The sequence below is a fragment of the Salmo salar genome, chromosome ssa08 (genome assembly GCF_905237065.1).
Source record: "Salmo salar chromosome ssa08, Ssal_v3.1, whole genome shotgun sequence".
NCBI lineage: Eukaryota > Metazoa > Chordata > Actinopteri > Salmoniformes > Salmonidae > Salmo > Salmo salar.
The window spans coordinates 9,800,029-9,813,721 of NC_059449.1; the positions used below are offsets into that span (position 1 = coordinate 9,800,029).

General features: G+C 43.5%; 1 protein-coding gene across 3 annotated transcripts in view; it reads left to right on the top strand.

Annotated features, from left to right (window-relative positions):
• Window positions 1-13,693, top strand: part of LOC106610087 (zinc finger protein 662) — a 246,124-nt gene that overhangs the window by 202,344 nt on the left and 30,087 nt on the right. The window contains exons 1-3 of one of the 3 annotated variants that reach the window (XM_045723159.1): window positions 2,877-3,465; window positions 3,860-3,990; window positions 11,819-11,992. The exons of 1 other annotated variant lie outside the window; for it this stretch is intronic. In XM_045723159.1, the coding sequence (XP_045579115.1) occupies window positions 3,207-3,465; window positions 3,860-3,990; window positions 11,819-11,992 (564 nt within the window). In that variant the 5' untranslated portion in view covers window positions 2,877-3,206. Of the gene's footprint in view, window positions 1-2,876; window positions 3,466-3,859; window positions 3,991-11,818; window positions 11,993-13,693 lie in introns of those variants that run through there. One more of the 3 variants, XM_045723160.1, reaches the window with a different exon arrangement.

A 13,693-nucleotide genomic window follows, 5' to 3' on the forward strand; every position in this document is an offset into this window, starting at 1 on the left:
CCATTTGTCAAATCTGACCATAATTCTATCCTCCTTATTCCTGCTTACAAGCTAAAATGAAAGCAGTAAGCACCAGTGACTAGATCAATAAAAAAGTGGTCAGATGAAGCAGATGCTAAGCTACAGGACTGTTTTGCTAACACAGACTGGAATATGTTCCGGGATTCCTCCAATGGCATTGAGGAATACACAACATCAGTCATTGGCTTCATCAATAAGTGCATCGGTGATGTCTTCCCAACAGTGACCGTACATACATACCCCAACCAGAAGCCATGGATTACAGGCATCATCCACACTGAGCTAAAGGCTAGAGCTGCTACTTTCAAAGTGCGGGACTCTAACCCAGAAGCTTATAAAAAAATCCCGCTATGCCCTCCGACGAACCATCACACAGGCAAAGCATCAATATAGGACTAAGATCGAATCGAACTACACCGGCTCTGACGCTCATCGGATGTGGCAGGGCTTGCAAACCATTACAGACTACAAAGGGAAGCACAGCCGAGAGCTGCCCAGCGACAAGAGCCTACCAGACGAGCCAAACTACTTCTATGCTCGCTTCGAGGCAAATAACACGGAAACATGCATGAGAGCACCAGCTGTGCCGGAAGACTGTGTGATCACACTCTCCGCAGCCGATGTGAGTAAGACCTTTAAACAGGTCAACATTCACAAGGCCGCAGGGCCAGATGGATTACCAGGATGTGTACTGCGAGCATGCGCTGACCAACTGGCAAGTGTCTTCACTGACATTTTCAACCTCTCCCTGTCCGAGTCTGTAATACCAACATGTTTTAAGCAGACCACCAAAATGCCTGTGCCCAAGAACACTAGGTAACCTGCCTAAATGACTACTGACCTGTGGCACTCACGTCTGTAGCCATGAAGTGCTTTGAAAGGCTAGTCATTGCTCACATCAATACCATCATCCCAGAAACCCTAGACCCACTCCAATTTGCATACCGCCCCAACAGATCCAAAGATGATGTACTCTGTATTGCACTCTACACTGCCCTTTCCCACCTGGACAAAATGAACACCTATGTGAGAATGCTATTCATTGACTACAGCTCAGCGTTCAACACCATAGTACATTTACATTTTACATTTACGTCATTTAGCAGACGCTCTTATCCAGAGCGACTTACATAGTACCCTCAAAGCTCATCAATAAGCTAAGGACCCTGGGACTAAACGCCTCCCTCTGCAACTGGATCCTGGACTTCCTGATGGGCCACCCAAAGGTGGTAAGGGTAGGTAACAACACATCCGCCACGCTGATTCTCAGCTACTCTCTGTTGCTAGTATCTATGCATAGTCACTTTAATAACTCTACCTACATGTACATACTACCTCAACTAACCGGTGCCCCTGCACATTGACTCTGTATTGGTACCACCCTGTATATAGTTTCGCTATTGCTATTTTACTGCTGCTCTTTAATTACTTGTTACTTTTATCTCTTATTCTTATCCATATTTTTTTTAAACTGCATTGTTGGTTGGGGCTCGTAAGTAAGCATTTCACTGTAAGGTCTATACCTGTTGTATCCGGCGCATGTGACTAATACAATTTGATTTGAACAGCAGGAGGGGGCTTCAGAGGACACTTCAAAGACTCCTGCCACTTGTTGGGCCCAAAGGCCTCGACACCTTTTATTTCACACATTAGTGCTAATTGAATTTGTATCTGGTCTGTCCTTGCAAGCCTGGGAGCCTTAACTCAGCATTCAGTCCCCATAAAATAAAATATATCATTGTAATGTACTTTCTTTTTCTTTTTTTCTTCTTGGCTTTCAAAATAGCATCAGACCAAACACTATTCACTAACTTCCACATTGGATGGTGTCCTCAGGTCTTTGCTCTTTGCACCCTCCGTATAGCTTGTAAAAAGAAAACCTTGGAAGCAGTAATCTCTCCAGTTAATTTTGATCAAAATTAGGTTGTAGGTTTGGAGTTTTGATCTGGAGCGAAGGCCATGCTGTGGAGGGTAGCATCCTGCATATGTACCTGCCAAAAAACCAAGTTTATCTAACTCCAAATCTATCTTTTTGTAAAAAACACGTACAAAAAAATGTGTGAGCTCACATGCAGCTGTCTCTCTCAATGGGGGGGGGGGGGTGTCCTACTTGTTTGTATGTACTGACATGCATGTGTAACTGATAGATGCACACGCACACATGTTCATAAAAACGTATGTAAATTGTTAAGTCTTTTGTCTGTAATGTCTTCTTCCTTATGTGTCGGACACCAGTGAGACTAGCCGTTGCCATTGGCATCGGCTAATGGGGATCCTAATAAATCAAATCAAATATGCTTCCAAGCCGAACTGAAATCTTATCAGAAACATGTTGGGTCGATTTCAAAGGTTTCTATTTCCTTACAACCGGTCAAATGGAAATTTTGCACAGAACATATTTGGGATTTTGCATTTTCTCCCTGGTCCCTAAATGAAAGAAGCAGAATTGCCAGTGAAAAATTCACCCATTGAAACATTAATTCAATCATTTATGACATTCTGTTGAGCAAGGGTTTATTTCGTCTTCTAGGGCAACATATCAAAATCAAATGTTATAGGTCTCATACACATTTTTAGCAGATGTTATTGTGGGTGTAGCGAAATTATTGTAATATAATAACAGGAGACAAGCTACATGTATACAATTATATATTGACTAACAAATAGCCTACCAAAATGTCGGAAATGACAAGCAGAAACATATCTAAATTAGGCAGCAACAAAATAATCATGCGCCCTCTGTCAAAAAATCGTTCCGCCATATTTGACAGTAGCCTACTGCAGATTTTCTATATTTGCGGGTGAGGGTCGGGTGCAGGACTCAGATGTTCACTTTATCACGTATAGTCGGGCGTTTGCAGATAAGTTATTAGCAATTGCGGGTGAACAAAAAACTGACCCGCACATGACTGGCGAGCATACAGTTTTCATTTAACCACACCCTTTGAGCTATGACGCCAACCAATAACGTCGTTTCTCTTCTGTGTAAACGGAAGTGAACAGTGACCAAGAACAATTTCCACATTAGCGTTTTTATTTTTACGTTTATTGACACCATGGAAATCAAAATATGACAAATTTAACCGCACAGCATCACATACTTAGCCCATGTAGTCTTTAATTCTCGTTGGATAGAGGATTTGGTTGATAGATGTTATCTAGCTAGCTGCTAACTTTGGCTAACAATGGCTAACTGTTTGGTTTTTCACACTCAAATAGCCTCCATCATGGAGGTGCTAGCAAATGCAGCCGTGGCAGACATTTGTAAACTCGTAGACGACGACTATGCAGTGTTTCGTTTGGAAATAACTCAAAGCCAGAAAGAAAACAGGGCATTGCGGAGGAAACTACAGCTACTGGAACTGAAGGTGGCACGGGAGCGCGTCCCCGCCAGTCGTCCCAGCAGTGTCAAGATCCTCGACCGACACAGAAACATAGCAAGAGGTACATTTCCCGGAAGGCAGAGGCAGCGCAGCCTGTCGATGTTCATATGGTTTAGTGCCTGTTCCCCTCTGCACGTGTTCATATGTGTTACCCAGAATTGGGTCTTGGTCAGTTTTTGAATAGTGTGCAGTAATTCCTCTAATTACTTATCTTGCGCAAAGACGCATCATATTCTAACCAGATTCTTGATTAACTGCATTTCCTATTATTTACTCAATGAAAACAATGTGATACGTGGAACACAACATATCAATAATAGTATTTTAAGAAGTTATGAGAAGTGTTACCTTACATCCTTTACAAATCTTGTCAAAACTGCCAATAGTTTACAATATACCACTGAGCATTGACAGTAGCTAACCATCCACCTCTTCTCCCCCAATCACTCTCTCAGGTGAAGGACATCTCACTGGAGGCCACAGGAGTTTTTTGAAGCCAGCAGGACAAAATACATGGAGAGGTGACCAACCAATCACTGTTGATGAGGGGAGTGGAACCTCAACCCAGCATGTTATCGTGATAGAGGTTAGTGTAATAGTGTTGCATTAAAAATGAGTTACTTTGTAAATAAAATTGCAGTAAGGCTCCCCTCAGCGATTAATTTGCTTACATGATCATCCTTATTTATCTGCCATAGGGGAGCTTGTGAGACTTCCCTACGACATTGTTATCGAATTCTTAAGAGCCAGTAGCAAACTGCTCGCCCACAGGACGCCATACACATGGTCTGCGGTTGTGAGGCTGGTTGGACATACTGCCAAATTCTCTAAAACAACATTGGAGGTGGCTTATGGTAGAGAAATGAACCTTCAATTATCTGGCAACAGCTCTGGTGGACATTCCTGTAGTCAGTATACCAATTGCATGCTCCCTCAAACATCTGTGGCATTGTGTTGTGTGACAAAACTGCACATTTTAGAGTGGCCTTTTTATTGTCCGCAGCACAAGGTGAACATGTGCAATGACTCCTGTCATGTGGATGGATTATTTTGGCAAAGCAGAAATGCTCACTAACAGAGATGTAAACACATTTGTGCACATTTGAGAGAGAGATGTTTTTTGTGTGTATGGAAAATGTCTGGGATCTTTTATTTCAGCTCATGAAACATTGGTCCAACACTTTACATGTTGCTTTTATATTTTTGTACAGTGTAGCTAAAATTGTCCGTGATGAGATTCAAAATCGCAACCCTTGGTTTGTTTTTGCATTAAGTAACCATCTGTCTTCAGTACACTCAAAACAACCTAATTATTGTAAATTCTATTCAGTCAAATAAGTCACATGTAGCAAATAAGGCATAACATTTGTTAACCAAATTCGACACTCACTGAACTCCATATAAAACTACAGTGAGCAAAAAACAGATTTTGGGCCCAGTTATCCCTTTGAGACATCTCTCTAATTGTACACGCATTATGTTTGCTGTTTGTAAGTGTGGGATATGGGGTTATAGAATAGTTCATACAGACAAACTTTTTTATAAACAATAGAAGCTATTTGGACATTACCATGTTAATCTGAGCCTTGCTGTTGGAAAACCACTACAGTGCCTGACTTTTGGCTTTGGCAGATGCACCTCCAGACTTCACTCCTCGACTTTCGTCTAGTGGGTTCCTTACCGCTCAAACAAGCCCATTGTTGTACACCATGAAAGTTGTACTTTATTGTTTTATAGGTTAATACTTTGCATCGTAAAATTCATAAAATGCGGTCATATAAGACATCAAAATGTATGTGTTTCCGAGTGAACAGGTTTTTGTCCTGTGAGGCTGCTGAGTTGTAGTTCAAATTAGACTAACTTTCGCCAATGTGTCTTAAGCGTCAAATGTTTTCAGGTATGATCAAATGAAAACACTAATATCATTTGTGTTACGCACGCCTCTAGTAAGAGGGAACGCAACACCCTGCTACAACTCAACTCTCCGTGGTGTGAAAGAGGTATGGACTGTAGGTGTGAGTAAGGATGACAAAAAGGCAGAGAACACCGTTTACAGGGAATTTATTCCTTCACACGGTAAGTTTGGGGAAAAGGGGCTGGACGGAACCAAAGCAAAGAAAGTAAATATCAAAGCCCCCTCTCCTACCTTACCTGCCTAACCACTACTTAACTAGTACCACCTGGTGCACTAACCAAAACACAGGGGATGGTCCGCCCAGGTCTTTCCTAGTGTGCATAGACAATAAATTACTACGGGTATATGTATGCCCGCGGGCCTCTTGCCTAAGCACTCCCTAGGTCCCTTCCCCTTCCCCCCCGGGAACAAAGGAAACAGAATAACAAACAATTTCACAACAAAACTGAGAAAACACTAACCCAGGACATTAAAGAAAACTCTCTCTGAGCACCAAACACAGAACGTAACAATAAGCTTTCTCAGCAACAACTAACTAAGTACATACCAAATCTCTGTCTGAGAAACAACCAACATATATCCCTCTGCCATCAACCTTCTCTCTCAGCAATTATCTCTCTGAAATCATCTCCCTCTGAGCAACAGAACACTGGCTTATAAAGCTTTAGCTGGGGTTGGTAATTGGAGACAGCTGCGTCCTGACAAGGGGGCGGGGTCAGCTCTCCAATCAGCAATGGGGGCCGACCAATCAGCTGCTTGGAGAACTTCAGGAAGCCATTACCTGAAACACACTCACAAATACACAAACTACAACACAGAAACTGGGGAACGTAACAATTTGCCAGCCCCAGTCTGCTAACTGCTAGCTTGTTTAGCCCCGGCCTACTAACTGTTAGCATCGGCCTGCTAACTGTCTGAATCGCCGTGTCCCCAGTCAGCCCAACAACTCACTGGACCCATATGTTCACTTGGCTATGCATGCCTCTCTCTAATATCGATATGCCTCGTCCATTACTGTCCTAGTTAGTGATTACTGTCTTATTTCACTGTAGAGCCTCTAGCTCTGCTCAATATGTCTTAACCAACCATGTTGTTCCACCTCCTACATATGCGATGACATCACGATGTCAAGTTTTCATAACAATCGGTAATCGGTATTTTTGGACACCGATTTGCCGATTTTAATTTATTTTAATTTTATTTATTTAAAAAATGTTTACACCTTTATTTAACTAGGCAAGTCAGTTAAGAACACATTCTTATTTTCAATGACGGCCTAGGAACGGTGGGTTAACTGCCTTGTTCAGGGGCAGAACGACAGATTTTTACCTTGTCAGCTTGGGGATTCAATCTTGCAACCTTACGGTTAACTAGTCCAACGCTCTAACCACCTGCTTTACATTGCACTCCATGAGGAGCCTGCCTGTTACGCGAATGTAGTAAGAAGCCAAGGTAAGTTGCTAGCTAGCATTAAACTTATCTTATAAAAACAATCAATCAATCAATCAGTCATAATCACTAGTTAACTACACATGGTTGATGATATTACTAGTTTATCTAGCCTGTCCTGCATTGCATATAATCGATGTGGTGCGCTTTCGTGAAAAAGGACTGTCTTTGCTCCAACATGTACCTAACCATAAACATCAATGCCTTTCTTAAAATCAATACACAGAAGTATATATTTTTAAACCTGCATATTTAGCTAAAAGAAATCCAGGTTAGCAGGCAATATTAACCAGGTGAAATTGTGTCACTTCTCTTGCGTTCATTGCACGCAGAGTCAGGGTATATGCAACAGTTTGGGCCGCCTGGCTCGTTGCAAACTTAATTGCCAGAATTTTACGTAATGATGACATAACATTGAAGGTTGTGCAATGTAACAGGAATATTTAGACTTAGGGATGCCGCCCGTTAGATAAAATACGGAACGGTTCCGTATTTCACTGAAAGAAAAAACGTTTTGTTTTTGAGATGATAGTTTCCGGATTTGACCATATTAATGACCTAAGGCTCGTATTTCTGTGTGTTTATTATATTATAATTAAGTCTATGATTTGATAGAGCAGTCTGACTGAGTGGTGGTAGGCCCAGCAGGCTCGTAAGCATTCATTCAAACAGCACTTTCGTGCGTTTTGCCAGCGGCTCTAAGCAATGCTTCAAGCATTGCGCTGTTTATGACTTCAAGCCTATCAACTCCCAAGATTAGGCTGGTGTAACCGATGTGAAATGGCTAGCTAGTTAGCGGGGTGCGCGCTAATAGCGTTTCCAACGTCACTCGCTCTGAGACTTGGAGTAGTTGTTCCCCTTGCTCTGCATGGGTAACGCTGCTTCGAAGGTGTCTGTTGTCGATGTGTTCCTGGTTCGAGCCCAGGTAGGAGCGAGGAGAGGGACGGAAGCTATACTGTTACACTGGCAATGCTAAAGTGCCTATAAGAACATCCAATAGTCAAAGGTATATGAAATACAAATCGTATAGAGAGAAATAGTCCTATAATTCCTATTATAACTACAACCTAAAACTTCTTACCTGGGAATATTGAAGACTCATGTTAAAAGGAACCACCAGCTTTCATATGTTCTCATGTTCTGAGCAAGGCACTTAAACGTTAGCTTTCTTACATGGCACATATTGCACTTTTACTTTCTTCTCCAACACTTTGTTTTTGCATTATTTAAACCAAATTGAACATGTTTCATTATTTATTTGAGGCTAAATTGATTTTGTTGATGTATTATATTAAGTTAAAATAAGTGTTCATTCAGTATTGTTGTAATTGTCATTATTACAAACAAAAAAATATTTTTTTAAAAACGTCCGATTAATCGGTATCGCCTTTTTTTGGTCCTCCAATTATCGGTATCGGCGTTGAAAAATCAATCAGTCGACCTCTACTACAGACTATATCTCTCTCATCATTACTCAATGCCTAGGTTTACCTCCAATGTACTCACATCCTACCTTACCTTTGTCTGTACACTATGCCTTGAATCTATGCTATCGTGCCCAGAAACCTGCTCCTTTTACTCTCTGTTCCGAACGTGCTAAACGGCCAGTTCGTATAGCCTTTAGCCGTACACTTATTCTACTTCTCCTCTGTTCCTCTGGTGATGTGGAGGTTAATCCAGGTCCTGCAGTGCCTAGCTCCACTCCCACTCCCCAGGTGCTCTTATTTGTTGACTTCTGTAACCGTAAAAGCCTTGGTTTCATGCATGTTAACATTAGAAGCCTCCTCCCTAAGTTTGTTTTACTCACTGCTTTAGCACACTCTGCCAACCCGGATGTCTTAGCCGTGTCTGAATCCTGGCTTAGGAAAACCACCAAAAACCCTGAAATCTCCATCGCTAACTATAACATTTTCCGCCAAGATAGAACTGCCAAAGGGGGCGGTGTTGCAATCTACTGCAAAGATAGCCTGCAGAGTTCTGTATTACTATCCAAGTCTGTACCCAAACAATTCGAGCTTCTACTTCTAAAAATTCACCTTTCCAGAAACAAGTCTCTCACTGTTGCCGCTTGCTATAGACCTCCCTCTGCCCCCAGCTGTGCCCTCAATACCATATGTGAATTGATTGCCCCCATCTATCTTCTGAGCTCATGCTACTAGGTGACCTAAACTGGGACATGCTTAACACCCCAGTCATCCTACAATCTAAGCTTGATGCCCTCAATCTCACACAAATGATCAATGAACCTACCAGGTACAACCCCAAATCTGTAAGCACGGGCACCCTCATAAATGTCATCCTAACTAACTCGCCCTCCAAATACACCTCTGCTGTTGTCAATCAAGATCTCAGCGATCACTGCCTCATTGCCTGCATCCGTAATGGGTCTGCGACCAAACGACCACCCCTCATCACTGTCAAACGCTCCCTAAAACAGTTCTGTGAGCAGGCCTTTCTAATCGACCTGGCCGGGGTATCCTGGAATGACATTGACCTCATCTCGTCAGTAGATGATGCCTGGCTATTCTTTAAAAGTGCCTTCCTCACCATCTTAAATAAGCATGCCCCACTCCAAAAATTTAGAACTAGGAATAGATAGAGTCCTTGGTTCACTCCAGACCTGTCTGCCCTTGACCAGCACAAAAACATCCTGTGGCGTTCTGCATTAGCATCGAATAGCCCCCATGATATGCAACTTTTCAGGGAAGTTAGGAACAAATATACACAGGCAGTTAGAAAACCTAAGGCTATCTTTTTCAAACAGAAATTTGCATCCTGTAGTACTAACTCAAAAAAGTTCTGTGACACTGTAAAGTCCATGGAGAATAAGAGCACCTCCTCCCAGCTGCCCACTGCTCTGAGGCTAGGAAACACTGTTACCACCGATAAATCCACTGTAATTGAGAATTTCAATAAGCATTTCTCTACGGCTGGCCATCCTTTCCACCTGGCTACCCCTACCCCGGTCAACTGGCCGGCACCCTCCACAGCAACCTGCCAATGCCCCCACCATTTCTCCTTCACCCAAATCCAGATAGCTGATGTTCTGAAAGAGCTGCAAAATCTGGACCCATACAAATCAGCCGGGCTAGACAATCTGGTCCCTCTCTTTCTAAAATGATCTGCCGAAATTGTTGCTACCTCTTTCGTATCGTCTGAGATTCCCAAAGATTGGAAAGCTGCCGCGGTCACCCCCCTCTTCAAAGGGGGTGACACTCTAGGCCCAAACTGCTACAGACCTATATCTATCCTACCCTGCCTTTCTAAGGTCTTCGAAAGCCAAGTTAACAAACAGATTACCGACCATTTCGAATCCCACCGTACCTTCTCCGCTATGCAATCTGGTTTCAGAGCTGGTCATGGGTGCACCTCAGCCACGCTCAAGGTCCTAAACGACATCATAACCGCCATCGATAAGAGACATTACTGTGCAGCCGTATTCATCGACCTGGCCAAGGCTTTCGACTCTGTCAATCACCACATTCTTATTGGCAGACTCGACATCCTTGGTTTCTCAAATGATTGCCTCGCCTGGTTTACCAACTACTTCTCTGATAGAGTTAGGTGTGTGAAATTGGAGGGCCTGTTGTCCGGACCTCTGGCAGTCTCTATGGGTGTGCCACAGGGTTCAATTCTCGGGCCGACTCTCTTCTCTGTATACATCAATGATGTTGCTCTTGCTGCTGGTGATTCTCTGATCCACCTCTACGCAGACGACACCATTCTGTATACTTCTGGCCCCTCTTTGGACACTGTTAACTAATCTCCAGACGAGCTTCAATGCCATACAACTCTCATTCCGTGGCCTCCAACTGCTCTTAAACGCAAGTAAAACTAAATGCATGCTATTCAATCGATCACTGCCCGCAACTGCTCGCTCGTCCAGCATCACTACTCTGGACGGTTCTGACTTAGAATACGTGGACAACTACAAATACCTGGGTGTCTGGTTAGACTGTAAATCCTCCTTCCAGACTCACATTAAGCATCTCCAATCCAAAATGAAATCTAGAATCGGTTTCCAATATCGCAACAAAGCATCCTTCACTCATGCTGCCAAACATACCCTCGTAAAACTGACCATCCTACTGATCCTCGACTTCGGTGATGTCATCTATAAAATAGCCTTCAACACTCTACTCAACAAACTGGATGCAGTCTATCACAGTGCCATACGTTTTGTCACCAAAGCCCCATACACTACCCACCATTACGTCCTGTACGCTCTCGTTGGTTGGCCCTCGCTTCATACTGGTCGCCAAACCCACTGGCTACAGGTTATCTAAAAGTCTCTGCTAGGTAAGGCCCTGCCTTATCTCAGCTCACTGGTCACCATAGCAGCACCCACCTGTAGCACGCGCTCCAGCAGGTATATCTCACTGGTCACCCCCAAAGCCAATTCCTCCTTTGGTCGTCTTTCCTTACAGTTCTCTGCTGCCAATGACTGGAACGAACTGCAAAAATCTCTGAAGCTGGAGACTCATATCTCCCTCACTAGCTTTAAGCACCAGCTGTCAGAGCAGCTCACAGATCACTGCACCTGTACATAGCCCATCTGTAAACAGCACATCTGTCTACCTACCTCATCCCCAAACTGTAATTATATATTTATCTTGCTCCTTTGCACCCCAGTATCTCTACTTGCACATTCATCTTCTGCACATCTACCATTCCAGTGTTTAATTGCTATATTGTAATTACTTCTCCACCATGGCCTATTTATTGCCATAACTTACCTCATTTGCACTCACTGTATATAGACTTTTTGTTTTCTTTTGTTCTACTGTATTATTGACTGTATGTTTTCTTTATTCCATGTGTAACTCTGTGTTGTTGTATGTGTCGAATTGCTATGCTTTATCTTGGCCAGGTCGCAGTTGCAAATGAGAACTTGTTCTCAACTAGCCTACCTAGTGAAATAAAAAATATATATATTTTATGACTGTGTCATGAATTTGATGATATAAGGTTGAAGCCTATGCAAAAACCGTATGGGACTGGAAACAGGAAGTAGGCAGGACTTTCATAATAACCTCCTCTCTTGTGTCAGTCTGCAGATGCAGAGGCTGCAGGTCCTGGAGTCAAACAGGAGAGGTCTGAAGGAGAGGATGACCCACGGCACAGCAGAGCCATCCAGACTGGAGCAGCTGGAGCGCCCCCTGTAGCCATGGAGGACCCCACCACCACCCCAGTGCAGCCCAGGACCCGACACAGCATCACGGAGGTCAGTGGAACGCCGAACACCGTCCTCAAGTCAGAGACAGATACAGAGACTTTAACGGTGCTGGAGCAACTGGGCTGTCCTCCTGCTCCTCGCTCAGAGTATTTACTTCACGGTAACCTGAGCCCGAGGATGGTTCTGTCCCATCGGGACTCAGGTGACGCGCTACAGACTGGCAATGATCTGTCCTGTTCATATGCTACAGAGATGATACCTGGTGACATGCCTGTGGGCTTAGATACACAGACTAATCCAATGAGAGGGAACTGGAACCGGTACAGTAGTAGTGTATACTCTGAAGGGTGCCTGGATAAGAAAGGGGCGGGTCTGGTCGAAGATGAGGTGACTGTGAAAGTGGAGGGCGACACTCCTCTGATATATAATCCAGACGAAACTCACTTAGGAGAACGACACTCGCAGGGCAACAACAGTGACTTCTTAGACTACAGGAAAAGTTTAGAGACAAATCTAAATGTCGCGACCCACTCCCCTTTACATGTGTTCAGGGAATGCGACCCAGTGTCCACGTCGATGGAGCCTTCTGATTCACACAGCCACGTCCTTTTTGATCAGGTATTGAACTCAGATGACAGGGCGAGAGCCCAGGTTCAGGGAGGGGGCGCAACATCAGGCAATAGTAAAGAGAAACCGTTCCTCTGCATGTTCTGTAACAAAGGCTTCAGCTGCCTCCAGAAGGTGGAGATTCACCAGAGGGTCCACACAGGGGAGAAACCATTCAACTGTACCCAGTGTCATATGCGCTTCGCTGAGGCTGGCAACCTGAAGAGGCATCAGAGGGTCCACACAGGGGAGAAACCGTTCGTCTGCCACCTTTGCCAGGCCAGTTTCTCACACTCGTTCAACCTGAAGAGGCACCAGAGGGTCCACACAGGGGAGAACTCTACAGCGGCCCCCAGTGTGAGAAGAGGTTCTCCCACCAGCACCAGCTGAAAATGCACTTGAAGGTCCACACGGGAGAGAGGCCCTTTGCCTGTACGCACTGCGGGAAGAGGTTCTCAGAGAAGAGAGACCTCAGGATAAACCAGCAGAAAAAACATTCAACTGGATAGCTGCTGACATTTAGATCAAACCCTGCATTAAAGACAAAGTTTAATTTTCATTGTTGTCAGCAGAAAGTATCCACAGATGCATCTGGAATAACGAGAGTGACAGATTTCAATGTTCAATATTTCTGGGTAGAATATTGCATCCAGATATTGTGTGATATATATATATATATATATACATACATACATACATACATACATACATACAGTTGAAGTCGGAAGTTTATATACACTTAGGTTGGAGTTATTAAAACTCGTTTTTCAACCACTCCACAAATTTCTTGTTAACAAACTATAGTTTTGGCAAGTCGGATAGGACATCTACTTTGTGCATGACACAAGAAAGTTTTCCAACAATTGTTTACAGACAGATTATTTAACTTATAATTCATTGTATCACAATTCCAGTGGGTCAGAAGTTTACAAAAGCTTGGAAAATTCCAAAAATGTCATGGCTTGAGAAGCTTCTGTTAGGCTAATTGACATCATTTGAATCAATTGGAGGTGTACCTGTGGATGTATTTCAAGGCCTACCTTCAAACTCAGTGCCTCTTTGCTTGACATCATGGGAAAATCAAAAGAAATCAGCCAAGACCTCAGAAAAAAAATTGTAGACCTCCACAAGTCTGGTTCATCC